Raw genomic sequence first — 27,586 nt, 5'->3', positions numbered from 1 at the left:
ATAGTCTAGCTAATGTTGCTGGTCAATCCAACTCAGATCCACCCTTTCTCAGTGATGTTTCTGGAGTTCCTTCATGTGCCTGTTTTTTCTTTTGTTTTTTTTGATACAGAGAATCACCACTGGCATGTTTTGTTTCCTTGGAGTGATTTTAATGTCTGCATACATTGGCAGGGAAAATGCCCTCTGTATTGCCTGACTGCCTTCAGCTCAAAGGTGTAGAGTGATCAATGCATCCATCTAAGTGACTTTATTTTTGAGATGTATTTCAGCTTCTCTTTGGCATACAGTGTTGAAAACACTAGGACAAACTCATCTCTGCCTGATCAGATGCTAACTATAGCCTTACCTCCACCTCACTGTGCATGAAGAAAAGTAGATGAGTGGCCTAGACTAAAAAATTAATTTCCCAAGGAGTGACTGATGGCTGCAGCAATGTAAGGCAAACATATCCCCTGTGTGCTTCAAGTCAATTCACCCTTCTCTCAACCCCTTTCACTTGCTCTTGAATGGAAATAAAGAAACACATGAAAAGAATACAGCAAAAGGAATGGAGGTGGGTAATTTTATTGGCAGTCTCCTACAAAGGCTAAAGAACATTCTGTCATCTTGACAGAGAGCATCTTATACTTTGATTGTCAGGAAAGGAGACATGTAGTAGCATCAAAGAATGGTAACCTCCATAAAGCCATCAGGGACCAACATTATCTTAAGATACAAGATCACAATATATAGGTATTTTTTCTGCAGAGATGTGTGATATTTTGTTCTTTTTTCTCCATACAAATAATTGTCTATATTGCCACCTGTTAAATGTTGCTGCCATTTCAATGTTATTCCTAAATTATCTCTTCAGTGTCTTTAACTTCTGCAAGATGCATGGTTTAGCATATTTGTTTTGCTCCATTTAAAAGATTAATTATGATCATAGTGACCATCCCAGTTATGGGCAATGCAGAAAACAAAGAACAGTTTAAAAAAGGAAATTTTCAGCTGATTGAGAGAAAAGAGGTCTAATTCAGGAAGGCAAACTGAAGCTCTTCAGTCAGCATTGCATGATGAACATGTGGTATTTGCATGGAGAGATGACAGACATGTTGGAGATCTTTAATGCCTCTCTGCACCATATAACATGGCAGCCCTGCCCCAGTATTTCCCCAATATTTCTTCAAAGCTAGGGAACCATTTTTTCAACATTACACAAACACACACACACATACACACTATATGCCACCTATTAGATGCCTCACTGTTTTTTTTAGTACTATCAACAATTGTATCCTTTTGGATTGTAAAAGCCAAAGGTTAAGAAAGAGAATAAAAAAAGTAACTTCACCAATCCAAAGGGTAAATGAGCTAATATCCCAAGCAGTCCAAGATTTGATTGGAAAATTAAGTGAACATAAATATCTGTGTTCATAACAAAGTACATGGATGTATGGGTACAGTTGGCACTAATAAACCCAAAGTATTAATTGTCCATACCAGTGTTTCTCAATCTCAGCAACTTTAAGATTGTAGACTTCAACTCATCATCCACACATCTTAAAGTTGCTGTGGTTGAGAAACATTGGTCTATACCAGTGTTTTCAACCTTGGCAGCTTGAAGATGTCTGGACTTCAATTTCCAGAATTCCCCAGCCAGCTATGCTGGGGAATAGTTGGCTAGGGAATTCTGGAAGTTGAGGTCCACACATCTTCAAGCTGCCGAGGTTGAGAAACACTGGTCTATACTATTGATTAGCTGAAAAGCAACCCATATATGCTAACCCATTGAGGCAACTCTAATGTTGACAGACCTCTTAGCAGTTTATGAACCTTCAGAAAAGTCTCTAGTCATGCAAAGCCTTTTTTCTAAGCAGGCACTGCATCTTTTAGGATACTACTTTTTTAAACACCCATGGAAGGTGGCTTGGACAGTTTATCCATACCAGCAGCTATATTCTCTGCAGTGTGGCTTGGACTGTCCCGCTCCTCTCCTGAATGCTGTAAATTTGCAGTGGCCTCCTGGGTCTGATCTTATGCTCCTGTTCCTTTCAAGGAGAGCCATGACAGGTGGACAGAAAATAGTCCCTTGGAGCTTACTGCTTGCTTCCTACCCTACCAACTACATATGGAATTTATCCAAATCATGTGCAACAATTCTCTTCCAGCACTGTGAACAGCTCCCAAGTACTAAGCAGTGAAATCTTTCCAAAGTGTGCATTAGCTGCCAACTCCTGCAACTGGATGAAAAAAAAAAAACCACAACAAAGCAAAATCATTTAACTACATATGTCTTCTTGCATAACTGTTATTTTAGGTGGTGGTGGAGAGAGGATGTTTCAGGTAGCCAAATAACACACTTACTACTACCAGCTTTTGGGTACATTGCTGATTCTTTTGTCTGGGTCTGTATATATGAATTGCATGAATCTGAATGACCACTACATTTCTCTGTGTCCCAAATGCTGCCACCTACTGTTCATCATGACTTTTGCAGTTCAGATCAGGTAACACTACTTCTGTCATCCACTTTGATCTGAAGTTGGTATAAGAAAAAATGACATATATGCATCTTAAAGAAGTATTTAAATTAAAATAAGTCAGGGTACACTGTAATGGGAAGAAGGAATAACCTTGAGGAACAGTAAGAAGAGCTGCTGCCAAGACAATGGTCAGACAAAAGAAATCTGAATCTGGGGCAGAACTGTAATCCGAGTAAGCATCTCAGACAAGTCCCTCCCTAATTCTCATGAAGATAAAAGGAGGGAGGGGCAAAATACATTCAGACTTGCAAGATTCTGTTACTATAATCTTGTAATAAAAGTAGTATTAGCATTCATGACTTTGGTTTCCTAGTCTGATCTACCTTGAAGGACTGATATACACATGGTTCTGTTTGTCTGCAGACATTTACTGGAGTTTAACTTAGTCAGCATCTGGCTCTCCCCTCACCAGTCTTGAAAATAAAAAGTGCAGCCTAGGAATAGTTATTACATGATAGCAATTTTTAATGTACATGTCACTTATAGCAATTGCAGTGTGGGAGGTTGCTATTAATTATAGTCCATACCAAAATGAGTTTTGGTTATTAAAAGTTTGGAAAACTTTGCTTTACAAATCAGTTAATGTTTAGACCAAGTCTTGGCATGTATACTCAGAAATAAAGCCCACTGAACATAATGGAGTTTCTTTCAAGTAAAAGTACAACCTGAGTACTCTTAATTAACTTTGATTAAGCTATGCTGTAAGTGACAATGTATGTTACAATATCAATAATATACCATTTAAGATTAGTTTACTGCATATATAGCCTTCAAGGAATACTCAGTGATTATAACATTATCCAGTTACCCCAAGGAATAGTAGAGCTGCAGTGTAGGATACATGTTGTGTTTTTCATACCTGGAGACAAAATTTCAGTTGGGTCACTCCTATTTATAGAGTGAATTCTTGTATGAAGGCCAATGTTGATCAGGATTAGCTTGAAATATTATTTCTATGTCATTATGGTTTCAGCTTTGCTGAAGCTCATTGCTAGAAGTAGGATTGATATGGTTGTAATATAAGCTCAGTTGTCAATATATTGGTTTATTGGGGGGGGGGTTAAAATACAGAAAAATACAGCTGAAATCTGAATAGTCTGTTAGGCTTTTACAGCAAGCTTGCTGTGTGGAGCAAGCTGCAATAGTAGCATTTCAGCCCTACTGTGCTTCTCTGATTCTTGCCAGTAAAGATTGCATAAGAGAAGTCAGAAGTGTCATTACACTTTTGATGCCTGTTTAGAGAAAAGAAAAATCTGAGTTCAAATGCAACTACTGTATTTCATACAAGACCACTCCATCAATAAAAACTTGAATAGTCCTTTACTCAGGACAAAATGTCTGGAACAGATTTCTTTGTCAAGTTTGTTGGTCCTCTTAGGAACAAATGATACTTTAGAATTAAAGTGAGAGTGTTATAACTGGCCATCTGTGCATAGGCAACCACATTAAGTAATTTGTGGTAGCAGTACGTCAGGGGCTGGGAGTTGGGTGGCATATACATTTAATTAACAAGAACAACAACACAGTCATGCACCTCAGTAGCTCAGTGACCTCAGAGTCATAGCTCTGAATGTTGCATTCAGAAGGTCTGAGGATTAATCCCAGATACAGCTACAAAACAATCATACATCAGGCTTTTAGTTGCTGTACTAGTCAGTGTTGATTATGTTGGTTAGATGGACAATAATTTGCCCAGCACAGAGCATAGGGCAGCTTCTTATGTTCCTAAGTACATATCTCAGACAGTTGGACTATCAGTTTTGGGCTGTAAAAATCACTAGATGTTACTAGATATGGCCAGGAATTCAATTCAGTTTCCCTTTTTCCCCTCTAGTGGCCATATGGATTTTTGCAGCCCCGCACCTGGTAGCCCTGAGCTAGTATTAAGACTTTCATCCTCTATTCTGATTAAAAACATGGGACTTCTAACAGTATTTTTAAAGCTGTATTTCCATGAACAAAGAGAGATACAGTATGACAGTTTGTCTGCAAAGTGTTTGCTCTGTTCCTCTGTGATTTAAAAGTGCAATTCAAAGCAGGAATCCTAATAAAAAAGAAAGAAAAATACTTTGGCTGGACTTGCATTGTTTCCTTCCTCCTGTGCCTTTCCTCTGATCTGCAAGCCTTCAGGTAGAATTATGATTGTGCACCAGTTTAAATACTAATGTTGCAAATTGCTAACCTGCGATGTAAGGGATTGAATACTAAAGAAGAAGAATCCAAATCAATTCAGCTTGGCATACTCCCCCCCCTTTTTTTTTAAATCTGGAATTTCTCCTTAAGAGAGGTAAGTTAATTGATTCTATCAGAGTCTGCTTTAAGTTTCTGTAAAGCAGAAGTTCAGATCCCCCCCCCAAAAAAACCCCAAACCACACCATATTCTAAACTTAAAATCTTAAAAGTGGTGGTCATCTTTCTGGAGTGCAGCTATCTCCATGCCATTTCCAAATCAACAGAAAATGTTTTAGTTATGGTTAGAAAAATTGTGGTGTCATCCTGGTCCTATAATGTGATACAGATAGTCCTTGCTTAATTGGGATTGGCAACTCTGTCACTAAGTGATATAGCTGTAAAGTGCAATGACAAGTGACCACACTGACTTTTGACAGCAGTTATGGCAGTTCCAGTTGCCATCGTTAAACAAATCCTGTGTGGTCGTTAAGTGTGATGTCACATGATTGACATTTGTGACCTCCGGTTGGCTTCCCCACTGACTTTGCTTGTTGGAAGCTGGCAGTGAAGGTCACAAATGGTGATCATGTGGCCGCAGGACACTGTGTCTGTCATAATTGTGAGCTGGTTGCCAAGCACCCAAATTGCTATCATGTGACTGGGGATGCTGCAAAGTACAAGGACTGGTTGTAGGTCTCCTCATTCAATGCTGTCATAACTTCAAATGGTTGCTGAATGAGTGGTCGTTAAGCAAGGACTACCTGTATTGTGGAATTATAGGGATTCTGTATTTTGTTGGTTGCTTTAATCTGAGTTGGGGAGGTGGTAATAGTATGGCTCTCAGAGCTGAATCTCATTGGAATGGTCTATAAGCCTTGTAACATAAATAAAAGAATAAATAAATACTGAGCATGGACCTCAATCTAAACAAAGTTGTGAACCGCTGTTGTGAAGCATACAGGCATTTTTTCACCGGTACTACATATCCAGTATTCCAAGTAATGATAAACAATCTACTTCCTTTTGGTATAAGCTCTTATAACTCACTTTGTAGTAGAAGTTGTCTTGGGTGTAATGGTTTTTTGTTCACTGTGGAAAGTAACTGTGCAGTAACTGTGCAGGATTTGATGGTGCCTGCTTACAAACTTGGAGGGTAATTATACTCCTTTGTCTAATAACTTCTCTTACTGATGTTGGGCTGACATGTTTTTAAACAGTATTTGGTGATCGTAAATACTGAATGGCGCTGATTCCCCACTCATTATCATAAGTTTGCATTTGATTTGTCTGATTGCTGCAGGTGGAAACAATAGGTGATGCCTACTGTGTGGCCGCAGGGCTCCACAGGCAGAACCTGAATCATGCAAAGCCAATTGCCCTGATGGCCCTGAAGATGATGGAGCTGTCAGAGGAGGTGCTCACACCAGATGGAAGACCAATTAAGGTAACTTCTTCTCTGTGTACTGGCAGCAATTTAATGAAGTGAAAGAGCAGCCTGTGCTTACTAACATAGCGAATAATGTGGTTAAAGTTAGAGTCTTGGTATAAGAGGTGAGCAGTAGCATAGGGGGATTGTCCAGGGACAATATCTCACTTAATTAATTAGTCAGGCATCCGTGAGGAGCTGGCAAGAGGTTGAGCGGGCTGTTATGCTTTGCTTGTGGGCTTCTGATTGGCTACCGTGGAAGTAGGGGTAGCTGGAGTCCATCGTACTGCCTCAACTTCCTACACGCATCATCCACAGTCAACATGTGGCTTCTTGGCTCTTTTTTGTTTGGTAACTGGAGCCCCCTGAGGACCTCAGGTATTTAGCAGCAAACTACCAGATAAACAGGAGCCTGATTTTCCCATTGTGTGTGCATTTGTGGAGAAGAGGCAAAATAATAAGTAAAATGGAAGATAAACCCTCCAGTGAACTTAATGCACATAGTTTACTTCAAATTCATCACACTTCAAAAATGGAAGAGAAATGGCCAAAGTTCTGGCTGGCTTTAGGTTTGATGTCTCTGGGTAAAGATCTGAAAACACAGATGCTTCATATGTAATGTTAGATGAGAAATGAGTACTTCAAAATTATGTTGGAAATGTGGACAACATGGAGGGTCATTTTATCATGCCTGGTGGACTTGTAAAAAAGCCAAAAATTTCTGGGTTCAAATACATATAGTGATACAAAGAATTTTAAAGATCAATATTCAACTGAAACCAGAACTTTTCTTGTTGGGATTAATAGACAGTCAATTAGAAAACAGCCGTGGAAAATTATCTTTATATATGATTACTGCTGCGAGACTGTTATATGTGCAAAAATGGAAGACTGTGAAATACCCACAATGAAAGAAGGGTTGGTGAAGATGACAGAACTAGCAGAGATGGCAAAAGTAACCTGTTTGATTAGAGAAAGATCAACAACTACATTTATTAGTGACTGAAAGCCCCTTATGGACTTTTTGCTGAAAAAAGAGAAAAATGAACTTGTGATTTATGGGTTTGAAGATTAGAAAGGGTAGCTTATGGAAAGAGGGAAATTATAATGAAAGGCAAAGTAAAAATGTATCTATAATCACTGTCAAGAAAGCTGCTGCTTTATATTCTTTCTTGCCTTTTCTGTTTCTGTTTCTTTTTCTATTTTCTTTTTTCACTATTTACTATTCTTCTTTATTAACATTATTTTCTCTTATGGTTTTTACTGTGTTAATTTTTTAAATAAAAATTATATTTTTATTAAAATATTTCTTTTATTAAAATATTACATCTAATAACAACTTATTGTTCCTGTACCATTTGGAGAATTTTATCTCCTTGCTTTCCTTAATGGGATAAACATATTCTCACGCAATACTTCACCGTTTAAAAAGAGTTGATACTGGATGTTACTGTGGCTAATTGTCTCTAACACTCAAGTTTGGGTTCATGAAGTTGGACTTAATTTGAAGAAGACTTTATTTTAAATTTACTCTGTACGCAGTTGTAAGTGTATATAAACAAGATGTTTTACTGTGAAGTTGTAAAGTGAAAGAATTTTCCCAAAAGGAAGATGGGGATGGACAAGAGAGGTAAGGCAATTATTAGCCCAACCTAAAACTCAAGGCTATAACAAGAGTCTAAGCCTATATAATCAGCGCTAAATTTTATGTATTTCTTAATAAACTGAGTAATAATATGTCATTTAATGGCAGGTTTTGCCATCAAGATCGTCTATAAGATACACTAAACTACAGATAATTAAAGTTTAAATTCATTAATGAACTTGCATCACACATAGTACAAATAATTCTTAGCTCTTCCTTTTAAAAATTTCATTAATACTACATTCAGTAAAAGAGGCTTAATAGCTTGATCTTGACATTAATGTAACCTTCATCCCCAGTAAAGAACAAAAGACAATGAATGAAGTGGGTGTATGGGCGGGAGCCATGTGGCCATGACTGCTATCTTGACTTTTTTGACACTCCCTAACAGGTTATTTATTTTATTCATTTTATTATGGCTGCCTACTCCAAAAGACTCTGGGCCCCTTACAGAGTTATAAAGAATGATGCTGCTGTAAAGTAGATTGAATTATATTTCCTTTTATTATCTCATTCCTTTAATTTCTTGGCATATTGATGTAATGGGCAGTGAGAATAACCTTGAGAGACCAGAGGAACAACTGCAACCAAGACGATGGTCAGATAAGAGAAATATTAAGTCCAAAGCAGGAATGGGGAGGGGGGGCGGGCGGAGAAAGCATATCAGACTTTATCCTCTCTAGTTCTCTGCAATGTAAGGGCAGGGAGGGGAGAGGTGCATTCAGACTTGCAAGATTCTGTTACTGTAACCTTACAATAAAAGTAGTATTAATGATTTTGGTTTCCTGGTCTGGACTACCCTAAAGGGATGACAATTGTTTTGTACATTCTTTCTGCACTTTGCATAATGTTGCTCACCCTGAAAGGAAATAGGATGTTGAATATATACGGTATCTTTCCAGAGAGACTATTCTGCAATATGGGGTCAGAATAAGAAATAGAGAAAGAGAGGATCAACTGATGATTGGCCACTGAGACACTTTCTGTGCTGGATTTCAAAATAGGAGACTAAATAAATAAATAGTTGAAAATTGGTTTATGGCACAATTTTTTTAGTTTAGAGTGTTTGATTTCAAAAGTGTTGGCAACTTTATCTTGCAGGAAATGTCTTTTTTAAAAATAATGTTTCTAAACACATGGAAAGATTTTCAAACATATAATTTCCTTCCCACATAAACAATGTTTCTTGCATTCTCCAAATGTAAGGAAAGGCTGCTGTTTAGTGTTCTTTCAAGTGCGTCTCCTAGAAAGATTTGTAAGAATGATGAACACTGAAAATGTAGATGTTTACCACTTTCCCCCAGGCTTTTGATCTTTTTGTTTTAGCAAAACCAGCAGAAAAGAAGATATAGAAATCCAATATACACACATTGCTTTAACAGTGTGTGATTATTGGTGCAAAACATCCTCATCCATATTTAGTTAACGTGATGACTCTCAGTATCAGTGAAACTATGCAGTCAGATTTATATCAGCATTGGCTGCACATGCACACAAGGTTACTTTTACACACGGATGATTTCCTTTGCTAGTTGTCTTTAGGGACCTAATTTTTCATAACTGTAAGCTGAAATGGCTTATCTGTGACACTTAGTAATGAACTTTTGTGTTCTGTGTTGTACTATAGAAGTAGTTTGACTGTTAAGATCACATCGTTGGCTGATTTTGTCAGAATTGACTGAAAAATTAAAATCTTTTGTCGTTCTTATCTATACACTAGCATAAATTATGCTAGTATTACTATTAGTTCAGGAGGGCTGGTAGTGTTATCTGAGAAGCTTTCAATAGCTGGACTTTATTTAATTAATATATTTTTAAATTCAATGTATATGTCCTTATGTCAGTCTAATGTTATGTTTTCAGTTGACATTAGATTTTCTTCAGCATTGCTCAACAATGCATCAAGATGCTGTTTGGGCTAAGCAAACCCTTAAAAGTCCCACTGATATCAGTAAGAAGGTTAAGGTAAATTTAAATGGGTAATATTACAAATGGTTACACTTTGGCTGGCTTCTTTTTATAAACTAAAGAAACATCTATTTTTTTCTTTGTCCTGTAGCAAAATATGGAATGCTGAAAGATAGAGTGAATGCTGCAGTAGGAATCCCCTAAACATGGACGTTCACAGTTCCATTTCATGTAATATTTTCCACAGGAGGTCTTTTGGGCTGCTGTTTTCTAGTGGACTTAAAAGATGGCCCCAAGCATAAATATTAGCACATGGCCTTCGTCCATGCAGAAGTTATTTTGTAATTTCCCCATGCCACTTACAGTGATGGTGTAGCAAAAGATATTTACACCTTCCGCCTACTTTGAGTTTCTGTGAACTGTACTTCAGATAGTGTTGAGGCTTGGGGCATTATGTGAGAAACCATCTGGAGAGTAGAAGCTGTCAATATGTACTGCTCTGCTGTTGCTATCAGTGTGGTGGAAATGTTATAAGAGAACTTAAGCATGTGCAGATGCAGTATCAGAATTGAGTGGGGGGGGGTTAATTCCAGAAATATTAAAGAAGAGGAGGAGGAGGGATCTTGGTGTTAGTTTAGGAAAGACAGCTCGATAGCCTGGAAATTTCCCAAGATGACGTTGAAACCAGACTTTCCCAATTCTACCTGCCCATTTTTTTTATATTGATTTTCTGGGGAAAAGTAGCTCCCTGAACAGCTTGCAAAAGCTTTCCCTTTTCAGTTGTCTAGAGAGGGAATTGGACATGAAGATAACCTCAGTTTATGATAAAACCAAGTCTAAAGGTGAAAAGATAACTCAATTTTTTAACATCTATAAGGTATTGTAGTGCAGAGAAAGAGTCAGTTTGATGTAGTGGTTGAGGCACCAGGCTAGAAACTGGGAGACTATGAGTTCTAGTCCCACCTTAGGCATGAAGCCAGTTGGGGGACCTTGGGCCAGTCACTCTCTCTCAGCCCTAGGAAGGAGGCAACAGCAAACCAAGAAGACTGCAGGGACTTGTCCAGGCAGTCACCAGGAGTCAACACTGACTTGAAGGCACAGACACAAAGTGCAAAGGAAGATAATCTTTGCATTAAGGTTTCTGAATATTCCAGTGGGCAGTATATGTCATAAATAAAGGCAGAGGTGGCCTTTTAGGTGTGTCATTCCAGTTTTCTGAAGGCTCTCTCAGTCTTTAGCTAGGACTCTCCAATGACTTATGAGGCATTACCTGCTTTCATCCGTAATGGCTCTTCTAAGTTATCTGCAAACCTTTTTGTTGGAGACTTGAGGATCAGACTTAGATTTTTGGCTTGGAGGGCATAAGCTGTGCTTCAAACTATGAGTCTTCCAATATAGCCAGTGAGAAACTTAATTGATAATTTGGGGAGAAATCGGTTTTCTTCCTTCTCTCACAATTTTGAAACTTGCAGTCATTCACTTAAATTAAATTAAGAGGATTCAGGAGTGGCAGATTTAAATAGCTTTTCACATGCCGCATAATAAAACTGAAGCATTCTTGCCAGCAGTTGCAGTAATGGTAGTCAATGTGAATGGCTTTCAAAGGAGACTCTGTTCACGGAGGATCAAATTTTCAGGGGCTACCAGTGCTAATGGCTGTTTACTAACTCCTGAATCATAGCCAGCATGCCTTATATATTGTTTACTGGGAAGTGACAGCAGAAAGGGACTGTCACCCTTCAGGCTGGGCTTGTGAGCTTCCCAAATCTATTCAGTGCCTAGTTGGATCTATGGCCTGATCCAACCTTGTGGCTCTTCTTATTATATAAACATATATTTCCAAACCACTTTCTATTGGTGATTCACATCTACTGAAGTGCTATAGCTCTCTCGACCCCAGATATGAGTGAATTCGCTGTACAGAGTGCCTTCCAAAGTTCTGACCTTAGCAGTTGCTATCATTCACGCTCCAAATCTTGGGCACTGTGTCAAAGTCTCTTGCTAATGTTGCTATGTGCTGATTAGGGAACACATAGACCAAATATCTAGCAGGACAAACAGTTTCTTTTGTCTCCTATTAACTTTCCATTATTCCAATGAAGGCAGAAGAGAAGGAGCTGTAGGATATCCAATGCATTTCTTTCCATGTTGGGAGTGGGTCTGGGAATACAGTTCCCAGCATCTGTGGACAGGAGAATGACATTGCACATACATTTCCCACCAAGGAAAGAGGTCCCCAGGAGAATCACACTCCGAGCATCATAACATGACACTCCAGTAAGAGTGCTATTTACATTTTAAGTTTACAGTTGGATAGTTATGGCTTTGCTCTGACCTTTGAATGTAAACAAATAAATGTCTGCTGAATTCAGTATATCCAGCCTAATATGGTCATCTGACATTCTGCTTATAAACAGACTCAGTGCTCACAACAGGGGTATAAAAATAATCTTGCATCAGAAGATAATCAAAAATTCTGATGCCATAAAAATTTGATACTGCAATCCTATATGCAGTTGAAAAGATAAAGAATCCCTTGCACAGAGCTCAACTCCTGGTGACTCTAAGGAGACATCATTTTTAGGACACATCCTTTTAATTTTGGGGGAAAGCATGCAAAAGTGGTTTGCTAATGCCTTCTTCCAGGATGTTCTCACTTTGCAGTCTAGTTTAGACCCTGGGCATTTCCTGGACAACTTCCATCTAATCAGGTGCAACCTTTCTAAGTTGCTCAAGGTCAACCAATATTGGTTAGGTGTTACTACCAGCATTGGATCTAAAAGTAAAATTTTCCTTACTTGAGAGTAAGTCTTACTGATTTCAGAGTGGTTTGCTTCTGAGTGGAACATGTAGGATAACTCTGTAAACCTGAAAAAGTACACTATATCTAATCAGAAATTCCAAACTCTAAGGTCCCCTTCCGGAAGTGAAACTAAGAGCAATATTTTGTTTCAAATATAGATTCTAATATTTAATGTTTCTATACTGCCTACTTCAAAGACTCATGTATCCATCCATTTTGAGAAACTTTTCAGGTGGCAGGCACCACTGCACATTTTCACATCTTATGTGAGACCTCAATATCCAGAATAATGGGTTTCGGGCATTTTCATTTTAGACAGACAGACATATTTTGGGTTTCCTTGAATATGATTAGTAGCTTTGTGGATGCTGTGAGACCCAGGGTTCTACTTTGCTGACCTTCCCCCACAGCTTTTCCTGAAAGTAATTCATTTATTTTGGTAGTTACTAAAAATGTGTGCCCATTAAGAATTAAAATGAAGTCTGCCCAGAATCAAGGTAGTGGAGAACCTTGATTTTTTACACCCACAGAATTGTGGCTTGCATCTCTCCTTCCCCTCAAAAAATACATAGTTTGGAAGGGAACTATTGACTTACAGTATGAGTTTGATAAGGTGGCTGAGAAATGCCTTTCTCTAGTTTTTTGTTTTTTTTGATAAGCATTTAAAAAGTATGGCAGAGATTCTTTTTAAAAAGTATTGGATTTTTTCCAAGTGTGCTGGAACTGCCTGTTGTGTTTCTTAGAGTTTTGGCAGGTTTTCTGATATCCTTTTGAATTTTACACTACGTAAAACTTTGGTGACAGCTGTCCCTAGTCTTATGTAAGCTTTGAATACCATAAATTGTTGTCTACTTATTTATATGTACAGCGTAAGATGTAAAATGAGAAGATACAGACTCATTTTTCACGTTAGAGCAATCTTTTTTTTTTTAATTTTTGTTATCCTGCTTTTATTATTTTTATAAATAACTCAAGGTGGCAAACATACCTAATACTCCTTCCTCCTCTATTTTCCCCACAACAACAGCTCTGTGAGGTGAATTGGGCTGAGAAAGACTGAGTGACCCAAGGTCACCCAGCTGGCTTTCAGCCCTAAGGCCGGACTAGAAGTCACAGTCTCCTGGGTTCTAGCCTGGAGCCTTAACCATTAGACCAGTGTTGTCCAAACCTGGCCACTTTAAGATGAGTGGACTTCAACTCCCAGAATTCTGGGAGTTGAAGTCCACTCATCTTAAAGTGGCCAAGTTTGGACAACACTGCATTAGACCAAACTGGTTTGGTTTCACAATTTCTTTGGTTTTTTCCTTTGGTTTTTTCCTTGGGTTTCACATGTTGGATGTTTGTTCCTGCTGGAGAAGTAGAAGCTTAAATCACTTGAGCTGTGTACCGTTTAACCAAACAAATTCTCCTCCAGAAATGCAGAGCTCATGCTTTCTGTTGATAATTCCTGCCCTGGTATTTGGAAATCTTTCTTGATAGCACCATCGTATCCTAGCAACTTCTGTCCCCCCCTTCTCTTTTCATTCTCTCTCCCATCCTTTCTAATATCTAAATTATTCCCTAAAAGCTACCAGAAAAAAAAGGTCCTATTTCAGAAAGGCTGGCTTAAAATGAAGAATTATTTGTCTTTTCATGGACTAACATTATTGCAAAAAAAAAAAGTATGCATTTGTTCAAAGAACACTATTTATGTTGTTAATGCCTAAATGGTGTAGTTATATAAGGGATTTTATTTATTTTTTTGCTCTTTTTTTCTGGATGTAACTGGATTGAATGGTGGTGTTCACCTCACAGAAACAGGGACCCAAAGTTGGCAAGAGGCATTTTTGTTCAGATCAATCACAGCTTAAATAGGCAAGAATGTTGATTACACAGAACTCTTCTGCAGACAAAGCAGTAGTTTAGTGCTCCTTTTCCCCCTTCCCACTTAACAGAATAAATCAGAATAATTTGGTTCTGATTGGTGTGATTTCTTTCTTTAGGAAACATTTTCCTTGTGACCTGCCTTTTGAAATACAAATAATTTTTTTTATGCCATTCTTCTTTTCATGTTGATGCTAAAGGAATATGAACAGAGGAGATCTAAAGCACCAACATCTCCCTGCCTGTTCCAAAAAGTGTGTTCCTTTCTGGGTCATGCTATTCAGATTCCAGTATGAGATGACCAACGTGTCTCACACATCTTGAGCCATTTCCTCTTCTTTGCTAGAGTAGGAAATAATTAATGGCATGTAAGAATTACAGGCAGCTGCCTGCCTGCTGGACTTTAAGGTAATTCTTCTAACCATGTAGTAGGCATCATTTACTAATAGGATCATCAGATTTGGGGAAATCTCAGATATATTTCCAAGCAATTTGGGATGGCGAAGAGCCTTTACTCAGCATTATCTTTTAACTGAAAATCTCTTGATAAGGAATTCTTGACAGAGAGTTCTGACAGAGAGTTCTGACCTTGTACTGTTTGAAAATCAGTAGATTAAACAAAGCAGTTTTACCAGTCCTGGGGGTGGCAACATGTTTTTTATTCTTTCTAGCAGAAGGTTGGAAAAAAATAATAAAAGGGCTTGGGACTTTCTCCATCTGTCTATCAGTACAGTAAACTCTCCAAAAAGTATACAGAACAAGATCAAATTGAGAGAGAGGAGGAGAAGGCATCCAAAGAAGATGATGGTTGCAAATGAGGCGGATCAGTTACAGATCTACAAGTAAAAAAAAAAAAAAAAAAATCCTGAAAAATTCTCTCATGCATCTGGAGAAGCCGTTGTGCAGCCTCTCAAAACATTGAGGACTTCTCAGTTTTAAGCTGCCCTACCTCCCAATCACGTGACCCAGAACACCCAGACATGCAAACACAGATGCAACATGAGGGAAAAACCAGGGAGTAAAAAGCACAGACACACACACGGACACAACACCTTACTTCTTTACACAGAAAAACACAAATGGCTGCTATTGCCACATCTGATAACGGAGTTGGAAAGAATTCCAAAAGCCACGCTCTGAACGCTTCCCCAGCTTGTTTATACAACAGCTGCCTTGTATTCCCACTACTGCAGAATCAGTGTTTGCCTTAAAGTTGTAGCTTGAAAGATTTGCTTGATGCCTTTGTCTTTTGATTTGGTTTTTATTTACAAAAGACCTTCTAAAGGCATCTCTTGAGTAGTGTTAGTATTGAAAGGAGAAACTCCCTGATTGTCTTCAGGATTTCATGAAAGAAAAAGGGCACAGAGAAAAATAAATAACAAAAATTCCATCTTTGCGATGGAAGCAAAGGCATTTATTTACTCAGGGTCAGAGGTGCTATTAAATCACAATATTGTGTGGGAGAAGGTCCAGTCCCTACAAAAGGACAAGATGATGTATTGGCTTTAAAGCCAAAAAGCACACTTTCTTCATCCTCCTTTAGTAATTGCAACACGCATTTGCTTCTGCATCTAGAGGTAGATGCCCTTTATTTGTATTTTATTTATTTATCAAATGTGTTTCTTAGCTGATTTTAGTGGTTGCAGTCTTCCCAAGAGAACTTAAAATAAACAACATCCATATCATAAACATCATGCATGTGCTAATTTAATAAGAGTGAGCAAATTAAAAAACAAACAAACTGAAAACTTAAAATAACCCAATAGCGTATGTGATTTTAAAAGTAGTCTGTTTTCAGTAGATTGTTTGGTTTAATATTTCTAGAAAGAATCTTGTCCTGTTTTTTGGGGGGAAGGAATTCCATAGAGCAGGGGTTGCCACTGAGAACTCTTTAGCATCTTACAATCTTATGGCCTCTGTTTATATGATCACAAGGCAGGTTCCTAAGGGGCAACATTTGTTGATTTGGGCCATGTTTTTAAAATTATTTTCAGTGTGGAAGGGCTGCTGAATGCTTGAGTGACTGTCAGATATCATTAGGCAAAGCAATAAATATTGACTCCTTAGAAACTCAATCCCATATTCAGTGACAGCAGAAGCTTCCCAGACTTGGCACAAGTAAATAAGTTCCCTTATTACACACAAGAAGTAATTCAAATATATGCAGAAGTTCTGCATACTGCAGAATATAGGAATCAACCCAGAGTTTTAATCCTAGGTCTTTTTTTCCTTCATTTTGAGTCAATGGATTTTTAGCAATTACTTTTCTGCCCTTCAGAGTCAGAGATAACTCTTCCATATTTACATAACAGTACTGCCTGGCTTGAGAATCACTGATTCGTGCCTTGCCAGCTTCTACTCTTACACCATCTCTCTCTCTATTTTCTCCTTACCCTCCCCCTTTGGACATGGCAGTACCAGATACATCTTCTCCCTCCCTCTGACCAGGGAGCCTCAGTAGCTTTGGACCCCTCCTTCCATTCATTAGCTGGAGATGACAAGGTCTCTCCCCACTTCAAACCTCCCTATCCCTCCCTTCTTCCTGGGGATCTCAGAGGCAGGGGGAAATTCCATTTCTTCTTTAGCTGAAGTTGGGGAGTTGTTCCACCATACAGGCTCTCTTACCTGCCATTATTCCTGACACCAAACAACAAGAAGTAGGGAGGGGAGTTTCTTCTATCTCTTCATCAGATAGTTCTATCACTGCAGAACTCTTCTTTGGTACTGGGTGGGGCAGCCTCTCCTCCATTAGTTATACCAATATCTCCCTCTCCTTCACCAAACCAATCCTCCCCTCCCAGAAGAATCAGAATTCTAGGCACCAGAGCCAGAACCATGACCAGTCGGTGGTCTGGTTTTGTGAGGGTATTACACATGGTTTCACTGAAGGAGGCAAGAGATTATACAGTATCTGCAGTTTGCCATGGTTGATCTGGGTAATCAGATATCCTACTCTGCTGCTTCTGAAACAGGAGTCCAAAATACATTCCACTTTGAAATCTTCCTCCTCCCACCACCCAGTTAAGGAAGGGAATCAGAGATCTACAAGGGATATGGAACTTTCTGGGTCTAGGAGGGAATGGTGGAAAATTTCATGCAGTTTTAGTGTGGCTAGAAGTTGCAGATGAAGTTTACAGTCTTCATCTCTGAAAATGTGGTAAATGATCCAAAAAAGCTTTTTTGATAGTCATGAGGAGGGGAGAAAAGTTATAGAAAGCCAAATGTGATCTTCCACAGTAATGAGGGGGAGCATTCTGGAAATTGCAGTCAGTAGACTGGTTTTTTTGAGGCCTTGGCATGATACTTGACAAGGTACTGAGAGGCTACAATTCCTGGAGAAAACAGGAGGCCTCCAGAAATGGGGGAAAGCTGGGAAGCATTTGGCAAGAGATTCGTATGTTAACCATAGGTAGCCTGAAATAACAACACTTGAATAGAAGATAGTTATATGTGTGATCATAAGCAAAGGGATCCTAGAGGAAACAGATGATCTGTACCCCTACCATGGTTGTGGCTCCAGTGAATGAGCTTCATCAAAACATGGATGAGGAGAATACATCTCTCTTGGTCCCATTAAAGGCAATTAATACCTTTGATCATAGCATCCTTCTGGACCACCTGCAAGGGTTGGGAATTGGGTGAGTCATTAGTTGAGTGGGGGGTTCCAATGAGGTATCTTTCAGAGCTTGGTGCTTCTATGTTGTTTAATATTTAAATTATACCACTGCGAGAATTTATCCTTCAGTTTGGAGCAAGATGTCACTAGTATTCTGAGAATGCTGAATTATATATTATCACCCCAGGTTAGGCTGCTTTGGAAGCTGCTTTGGAAGTCTTAAACTGATATATAGAGGCTGTGGAGATCTGGACAGGGCAATAGGAGCAGATTAAATCCTACTAAGACAGAGTGACCAGTCATCAACATCTGGGCAATCCATTGGTCCCAATGGTTACTGTGGATTGAGTCATGTTTCCTCAACATAATTAGCTCATGCTTTAGATTTTCTCCTGGACCTACTCAATTGTGGGCAGAAGCCATGGTCAGAAAGGCCTGTCCTGGTGGGCCAGTTATGGCCCCACCTGAACTGGGATGCCCTGATTCTGTGACTCTTGCCTTGATTACAACCCAGTTAAACTACTGCAATGAGCTCTATGTGGGGCTGCCTTTGGACACAAGCTAGAAATTGTAACTTACACAAATGTGGCTAGAATACTAGAAGATTGCTAGAGTTCTGATTAATAGTGTTTATTAGAAAGAAGGTAAAAGTTACCACTTAAAACTTCCAGTGAGTACTTTCAGATAAGACATTTTTGTAAAGGTAATTTTAGGGCAATAAACTCTTTCATGTTTTCTTCTGCTCAGTCTATGCAGAAGACCGGATACTTGCCTCTTTTTTGAAGAAGGGTTTGTTCACTGCTATAGTCTCAGTCAGCTCTCTTATCAGTATGAGAAATAACTCTCACAGTGATGGATCTCATAGTTGGAGGTCACTTGTTTAACTTCATTGAAGTTCACTCTTAGGGATGTCACAAAATTGGCATAGTTATCCAAGTCCAGGCTGTTCTGCTTCAGAAGGGTGATTGCCCGTTTTGCAGCTCCTTCTCTCATTAGGCCAATTACAAATCCTACATGGGATCAGTCTGTGGGAAAAACCTTGAGCTTAGGGTCATACATAATTCACCCAGAACTAGGAAGGGAAACCATTTGTCAGGATTTACAATGATATTTGTCAGGCAGCAATAGCCGCCAGATCTTAGACCAGGACAGTTATGACAACCCATGATAGTGACAAGATGCTGTCCTACTTGCTGGCTAGTTGGTTCATCTGTGTTTAATTGATCCCAGTGGATTGCAGCTTGGTTAAGATATTGGAGCAAGGCATGGCAACTTGATCCATAGTTAGTGAGACTGCAAGAGATCTGCATTGTTTAATCTTGGAGCTAGAGAGTAGGCTCTTCTCCCATAGTACTGAAAACAGACTGATTTTGCTGTCAGATTTGACCAAGCAATAGACATCAGCTCCCCCAAAATTCAACCCCACATTCAGTGACAGTAGAAGCTTCACAGGCTCGACACAACTAAATAAAAGTTGCTTTACTGCTGAAAAGAGATAGGTCAGTGCTTAATGCAGAAGAAAGTATTCAAGCAAAAACATTCCAGCAATATTCAGTCAATCCTAGGTGGTTTTCTCCCACCATTTTGAGTCAATTGACTTCTGATAATTCTCTTCCTGTCCATGAGAGTGGGAACCATCTGCTGGGTGCTTATATAAAGTTCTGTCTGGCCTGAGAATCACCCCTTGGGATGGGGCTGGATTTGGTATCTTTAAAAATGTTAAATGGGTGCCATAAGGATTTGGAATGATGGATTTGGTATCTTTAACAATGGGTGCCATAAGCCTCCCAGGGGCTTCATGTGCCTACTGTAAAACTTAAATAGGATTTTTTTAAAATTGTTATCTCACATCACCATTTTGTCACTGAATGGGAGAGGAATGGGACCTCTTGTTTGCCAACCTCTTATGTAGACAATCTTTCAAATAGCTGAAAGAACCTGAACCTGAACTATTTATGGCTCTAAATCAAAACAGTAATTTTGATGTGAACCCAGAAGAACACACCAATGATATGAACAACTGATAAAGAGTTGGTATAATATGATCTTACTCTCCAGCTCCAACAACAAAAAAAATTCTGCATCAGCTGAAGTTTCAAGTAATCAGGAGTGCTTTCAAGGGAAGATCCCTGTAGATTGCATTACAGATCTAGTACGTCAGCCTAATTCTGCTTTCCCTAGATAAGGTTGCAGTGATATATCAAGTGAAGTTAAGAAATGTGCCCCAGCAGATTGCATTACAGATCTATTACATCAGGCTAATTCTGCTTTCCCTAGATAAGGTTGCAGCTGATGTACCAAGTGAAGTTAAGAAATGCACTCCTGGCTATTTGTATCACCTGTATTTCCTCAGGTGCTATTGAGTGCTCCAACACTGTCTCAGTTCCTCTACTGAAATCAGCAAATTCTGCCACCACATAATTTCACTTTCCCTGGATTAAACTTCACCCTTATTCATTGTGAGAGTATGACTCAGAATTTAGTTTACAGTGTTATACAACCTTAGCTGATAATTCAGGGTTTTAGACTCTCTGAATCAGGATATTTTGCATGAAAACTTTCTTTCAGTTAAGGAGCTGTGACCCCTTCCCCATATCAGTCTTGTAAACCTATGATGCAGGTTGAATTGAGGCCCCCAGAAGCTGGTCTTCAGGGCTTTATTACATAAATTGATTTTATTAGTTTGATTTTGGTGGATATGTGAGCCAAAACAGTTTCAGTTTATTCTACTTTCATCATTGTTGATGTGCTTTTTAAAAAATGGTTTCTAGAATCCTTAGTCCTCTACCAAAAATAATATAGTGAGTGATCGTTACACTAAGAGAAAGAATACAGCAGGAGAATTAAATTTGCCCTTTTAAAATGCAGGTCAGCAAGTTCTTAGAATTAGCTGGCAGTTCAGCAGGGTTTGGTAGATGATGGTCCTTGGCCTTGACAGAATGAAAAACAACTGCTTCAGGATGATTTAGTAACCTGAAGTTGAATGTATTCCCCATTATAAATAAATGCATCGGCAGAATATTAAAATACTTCTGTATCCTTGGCAATGAAACTTGAAAGATTTTGGAGCAATAAAGAAACACGTACATTGACAAATATTTGTAGTGAAACAAGTAATTGTTGTATTGTGTTCAAATTTTCCTCTTAAAGAAGAGCAAAATAAATTTAATTAAGACAGTAACCCAGTGCACAGTTCAATTAATTTTAAATAGTAATGCTTGGCTGTAAGGTTCAAAAAAGACTTCAGGTTTAATTATTTTAAACTGGTTAAAAGGAAATGAGATACAATTGGGTAGATTTTTTTCATGTAATCATATGAATATGAATGTAAACACTGAAATTTTGTAGTTTTATTATGCTAAAACTGTTAAGACTTGCTATTTTTTTTCTAATCTCTATGACATTTGTAACCCCCCTGTTTGCTCATTCTTACCCTACTTTTTTTACCCCTTCCCTGTTTATATATATTCTCTAAAATGATTAATATATGATGAGTGTCAAAGCCACTGTCCTGAATGAAACCCGGAGCACCCAGAAGTACATCACTAAGATGGCACCCAAAGATGAGCTGCTGAGAGAATGCCTGAGGCAGCAGCAGACATGGGAGGAAGTTCAAGCAGAGGAAGTGCCATGGCAAGGCAAGTCCCTGCATGGGATGTACCATCGACAGATAGCTGAGATTGGGAAATTCTATCAATGGCTGGAAAGTGCTGGACTAAAAGACAGCCCTGAGGCACTGATCATAGCAACACCAGAACAGGCACTAAGATCTAAGCACCAGATCCATAAAAGCAGGGGTCTACCACACTAGACAGGACCCTAGGTGCAGATTGTGCAAAGAGGCCTCAGAGACAGTCCAACACATAGTGGCAGGGTGTAAGATGCAGGCAGGCACAGCATATACTGAACGGCACAACCAAGTAGCTGGCATTGTGTATAGGAACATCTGCACAGTGTATGGGCTAAACTCTCCCAAGCCCAGATGGAAGATTCCACAGAAGGTTGTGGAGAATAACAGGGCTAAGATCCTGTGGGACTTCCACATCCAGACAGGCAGGCAGGTACAGACATCGTGGTAGTAGACAAAGACCAGAAGACAGCGGTAGTGATAGATGTAGTGGTGCCAAGTGACAGCTACATCAGGAAGAAGGAGTATGAGAAGCTGGAGAAGTACCAAGGCCTGAACGAGGAACTAGAGAGGATCTGGAAAGGAAAGGCCAAAGTGGTCCCAGTGGTGGCAGGGGCTGTGACTCCTAAGCTGGGAGAGTGGCTCCAGCAGATCCCAGGAATGACATCAGAGCTCTCTGTCCAGAAGAGTGCAGTGCTAGGAACAGCTCAGATACTGCGCAGAACCCTCAAACTCCCAGGCCTCTGATAGAAGATCCGAGACTGAGGAAGACACATACCACCCATAGGGGTGCGAAGGGAATTAAATACACACACACACACACACAGAAACTTGCTATATTAGGATCTAAATAAATGGCTGCTTTTTGAAAAACTGCCAGGAGGAGGACTCTAAAGTGATGTTAAAAAAAAAAAAATCTGTCTTTGACTACTACATCCCATGCATTGTTTGTTCACTGAAAGCAATTTTTTCCTATCTTCAGCCCGAAAGCTTCCAAGGAGTGCTTATGGTATAATAAAATCCAAACTGTTCCTCCTGTCAGGTTTAGAATCTAAAGACTTTTTATCATCATTAATTGTTTATCTGAAATATTTATAGGATCTTGTGATGGGTCAAAATCCATAAAATAAACAAGAGAAAACAGTAAAATAACAGCTTAATTTAAAACTCACAGTAACACTAATAACAACACTTACAGAGGAACACTTTGAAGGACAAAAGCTAGTTAAACGGTAGACACTAAGTTCCAAATGTGAGAGTAAAACTTTATGTCACACAGAGAAACATGCTTCTGTGACCGACGTGTCCCAGAGATCTGTATAGTTCCCACCCTAAGGACTTTCAGGAAGCTATTAGAAACTTGATTGTGCTCCCAGGTCTTGAGTTAGGGTTATTGTGGAGTTCGTATGATTTTGGTTCTTTTGATACTGAGTTAGCTTTCTAATCAGTTGTGTTTTTTCTGTTATATGTTGTTTTCTTTTTTAATTGTAAGCCACCCAGAGTCATTATGCTTGCACCAGACTGATCTTCAAAGGAAGGGCATTCCAGAAGTTAGTTCAACAATGAAGAAGGTCTCTTATTGCCCATCTTATTACTAAGAGACTAGCCCACATTCAAAAGATGCATTTATGGTCCCAATTACTCAGTGGACTGGATACCTGGTTTTAATTGGGACCTATGAATCATATGTTTACTGATGTAGATTATGTCTGCATAATTACAGTGAAACATGGTAATCTTTTCTTGGAACTGTTCTGTAAAAAATTATATCAATATGGATGTGTATAAAAAGCCATTACATATATAATTGTTATTGTTGTATTCCTTTATTTCCTTTTCTTCTTTTTTCTTTCACTTTTTTTCTTCTGTTTTATTAAGTAAAATAAACTGCGTCCCCACACAATTTACCTCTCTTAACCATGGGACATTGAGCGTCATTGCCTCCCAAGATCTTAAAGTTTGGCAGATGCAACTTAGGAGTTGTGTGACCAGAAGAAAAAGGGGATAGGGCAGAGGTGTCCATGGAAGGGGAAAAGGAAGGACAATGTTGAAGAAAGAATATCATGCCATCACAATGCAAGTTTGCCCTATTTGTACGAGCATCGTGAGATCACATGCAGGTACAAAAGGGGCGGAGCTTGTATCATCACAGCGCAGTGCTCATTTATCATTTTGACCAAGACACTTCTGGGAATGAGGAGGGAAGAAGAAACCAATATGACTCTGCTTTTAGTATATGATTAATATGATAATGGATAGCTAGCTGTTGAGGGATGTAAATTGTTTGAAGATACCCTCCCCTGTAGATGGCACCCCACCCTTCCCAGAGAGTCATAATGGAGGGAGGAGCCTTCCCAGAGAGTCATAATGGAGGGAGGAGCCTTCCCAGAGAATCATAATGGAGGGAGGAGCCTTCAGCTTCACTAGTACTGTATCAGCAGTGAGGGGAGTGGCCGTTCCTGCTCTCTGCTGCTGTTTCTCCTCCTCACAGGATGGGTGATGTGCTTGGCCTCCTGGTCGCTCATGGGTTATCTTTATTCTTGTGTTAAAACATTTTTTTACCACTTCTTATGACAGAGAATCCCAAAGTGGTTGACAGCACTGTAAAAACATTTCAGAATAGAAACCATCAAAGGGAAAAACCCATCTGTTGAAAGTGAAATGTTACAGGGAGGTAGTACCTGGAGAAGACTAACATACGTAAGAAGGAGGTTTTTTAATAGATCCCTAAAAGACATAAGCCTTGGGGACTGGTATGCCATAGGATAAATGATTTTATACAGGTCAGTTGCTATCATGGAGATGTCTTGTTGCTGAGTCACCACCAGAATGCAATCCACAAGGTACAGCAGGGAGAGCAGGTTCTTCCAGTCTCAAGTTGTATAATACCCCAACCCCTTGATTCTGGCTTAAGAGCAGACTGAAGCCATTTTAGCATAGATGTAACATTATGTAGGACCAAATACATAAAGGACAATGTTTGTGTCATGACATTGAAGCGTATGTTTTGTCACATGCACACACACTCCACACCTATGACACCACCACTAAAAAAATAATAAACAATAAATCTAGTCCATTATTATAGTATTATGCCTATTGCAATGGGTGACATTGAATAAGTAGTTACCATCTATCCACAATTTTCCTAGAAGTTCTGTCTTTCATTTCTAATCATAGTTTGGATGTATACTAGCAAAAGCTAATACATCTTCTAAAGAAAACAGGAATTCTAGTCCATCCTTTGAAAGCTGGCTGGGTGACTTTGGGGCAGTTATTCTCTTTCAGCCCAATCCATCTGTCAGGGTTGTTGTGAGGAAAATAGTTAGAAGCATTATGTACGCCACCTTGAGTTGTACAAAAATAGAGGGGGAATATCATCATCATCATCATCATCATCATCATCATCATCATCATCATCATCATCCCCATAATGGATTTTGGATTAGTGTTTTGTGTGAATCAGTGGTTGATTTAGTAATAGCAGATCACTGATGTTAACAGTCTCAAAATGTATTGGATGAACGCAGCGATTCTGGTTTATTTAACAAACTGTTGTTAAAAGAAATCATTGCATAACATGACGTGTGCATCCAGTCAGTGAAACCATGAATCACATAGCTGTTTAGTGTTGTTGTTATAACACTTTATGTGTTAACATTAACAAGAAATAGGCTGATTCAAACCTATTGTGAATCTTAAGAATTGTTCTGCTCGATCAACCCAAAACCCGTCTTAGCATTTCATTTCTCACAGTGTCTGACCAGATGCTCCATGGTACTCATATGCACAAAACCGAAAAATACCTCTCTCACAGTATTATTACCCTGTAACTAGTATTTGGAAACATGTTGCCCCCAATCTGAAGATGGCACTGAATTTTCAAGACCAGTAGCCCTTGACAGGTATGTCCTCTATGACTTTATGCACTTTCCTTTTAAACACATTTGTCAGGCCTTTGAGGTAGGTCAGGTCAGGAATCTGATTCTACAAGGACTACTGGAACTCCATTTTATTATTTCAGGGTATAATAACAGAATCTTGAAAGTCTGAAAGGGTTTATTTGTTCCTCCTCTTATATCAAAGAGGATTGTGATGAGGCTTTCTCACCCACTCCTCTCTCTCAGGGCTAAGCTGATGTTAATATAATCACACTTGCATTCCTTCTTCAAGTTTATCTCTGTGCTCCTGCACACCATCCAAGTTAGAGGCTATTACCATACCTTCTGGAATGTATTCCACATATTAATTATGCACGTTGTTGAAGAAATGCTTCCTTTTGTCTGGTTTAAATCTTCCAGTCAGCCTTATTTGATGGTCCCAGGTCCTGCAGTTTTGGGAAAGGGAGAAAAAAAAATTCTTTGTCCATTTTCTCCCTCCCATGCATGATTTTATATACCTCAGTCATGTTCCTCCTTGAAAGAGGTCTTAAATAGCAACCAAATATAAATCAGTTCAGAACAACCAGTTTGCTGAAAGCTCCTTAAGGGGGTGGTGACATGGCCCTTGCTTAAGAACCCATCTCTGGACTTAATTTTTAACCTCTGTTAGCTGATGTCCAATTTAGGCAAGCTAAACGTAACATTTGAGTGTTTTTACTGTATTTTTGTAAGTGGCTTAAAGCCATTAAGAGAGTGGCAGATATATACATTTTCTAAATAAAATAAATACTGTTGAAAAAATATGAACAAAAGATGCTTTGCTTAATATTCTGCTACTGCTTGGAATAAAAAGTTAAGGCACAAACATGATTGATTGTGTTGGCTGTGTTAGCTTGACTTAATTCTTTGTTCAAATCCCAAGTAATAATTGCCACTCACAGAAAATTAAGCAAAGGAACAAATCTTTCCCCACAGATGAATTTTTTAAAATCCCTGGTTCCAATGGGCAAATTCAAATCTTGGAGGAAAAAGAAGTTACAGCTCTCAAAGCTTGCTAAAGTAAGATGTAATGAGCTTCTAAACCCAAGCAACCAGTAAGGCTTTGTTACTAGCTTAGATAACTCTCTCTTTTGCCTACGTTTTCATTATGCTTTTACCTTCCAGACAAAAAAATTACTTCCTTGATTTGATATATAATGTGAATTACAAGCTAATAAGATTGTAATCCAAATTAACCTAGTGTGGTGCTTTATGACCATTACTGAAATAGAACATTCTTTTCCCAAGATTTCACTGATTTTTTGAAAAACAAACTCAGTGGAAACTCACAATCACTAGCCATAAAGGCAAGCTCTCTAAAGAAATGCATGTGCATAGTTTAATTTAATTTCCTTGATAACTCTTAGTGGAGGTTCAGCTGAGTTCAAAGGCAAAACTCCCACTGTTTTTAATGGAATTAAAGTTCACTCTTCTAATCAGCAAGGACTTTCCTTTTGTTCAAAGATAGACAGACAGACATTTGGGTTGGGTACCTTCCAATCAGTATTAACTCCTGGTGACTGCCTGGACATGTCCCTGCAGTTTTCTTGGCAAGTTTTCAGAAATGGTTTGCTATTGCCTCCTTCCTAGGGCTGAGAGAGAGTGACTAGCCCAAGGTCACCCAGCTGGCTTTGTGCCCAAGACAAGTACTAGAACTCATGGTCTCCTGGTTTCTAGTCAGGTGCCTTAACCTCTACACCAAACTGGCTCAATTCAAATCTATTTGTTGCTAATTTATTTATAACCAAACAGACATTTCTACTATATATTCTACTACTATATGACACTTACTAACTTGTCGTATATAGAGGTGGTACAAAAATAACAAGATGAATGAAATGTGGCCCTGACTCCAGATATATTGTCAGAGAAATGATGGCTTCCACTATTACTGCTCTACAGCCACCTTTAGTGCCACTAATTGGGCAAAATGGATAGTTTAAAGGCCCATAAGTCTCATCTTCTACTTTGATGTGCTACCATGATTATTATCAACAGTTTTGCTTGGCTTGGCTTTTTGGGCTTGGTTTTGTTTGGAATACTACCTGGCAATTTTTTCTCCTTGGAGTCATTTTCTTCT

The 27,586-nt window shown here is 38.9% G+C and overlaps 1 protein-coding gene across 1 annotated transcript in view; it reads left to right on the top strand.

The window, feature by feature from the left end:
- The window catches only part of GUCY1A2 (guanylate cyclase 1 soluble subunit alpha 2), a 188,899-nt gene that overhangs the window by 105,393 nt on the left and 55,920 nt on the right, over positions 1–27,586 (top strand). Inside the window, exon 6 of the mRNA XM_007430538.3 lies at positions 5,998–6,141. Coding sequence (XP_007430600.2) covers positions 5,998–6,141 — 144 coding nt within the window. The remainder of the gene's footprint in view (positions 1–5,997; positions 6,142–27,586) is intronic.

Source organism: Python bivittatus, unplaced genomic scaffold (assembly GCF_059951505.1).
Source record: "Python bivittatus isolate LINGU-HERP-01145 unplaced genomic scaffold, Pbiv_v1 ctg000340_np1212, whole genome shotgun sequence".
NCBI lineage: Eukaryota > Metazoa > Chordata > Lepidosauria > Squamata > Pythonidae > Python > Python bivittatus.
This window is presented reverse-complemented; position numbering and strand designations above follow the sequence as displayed.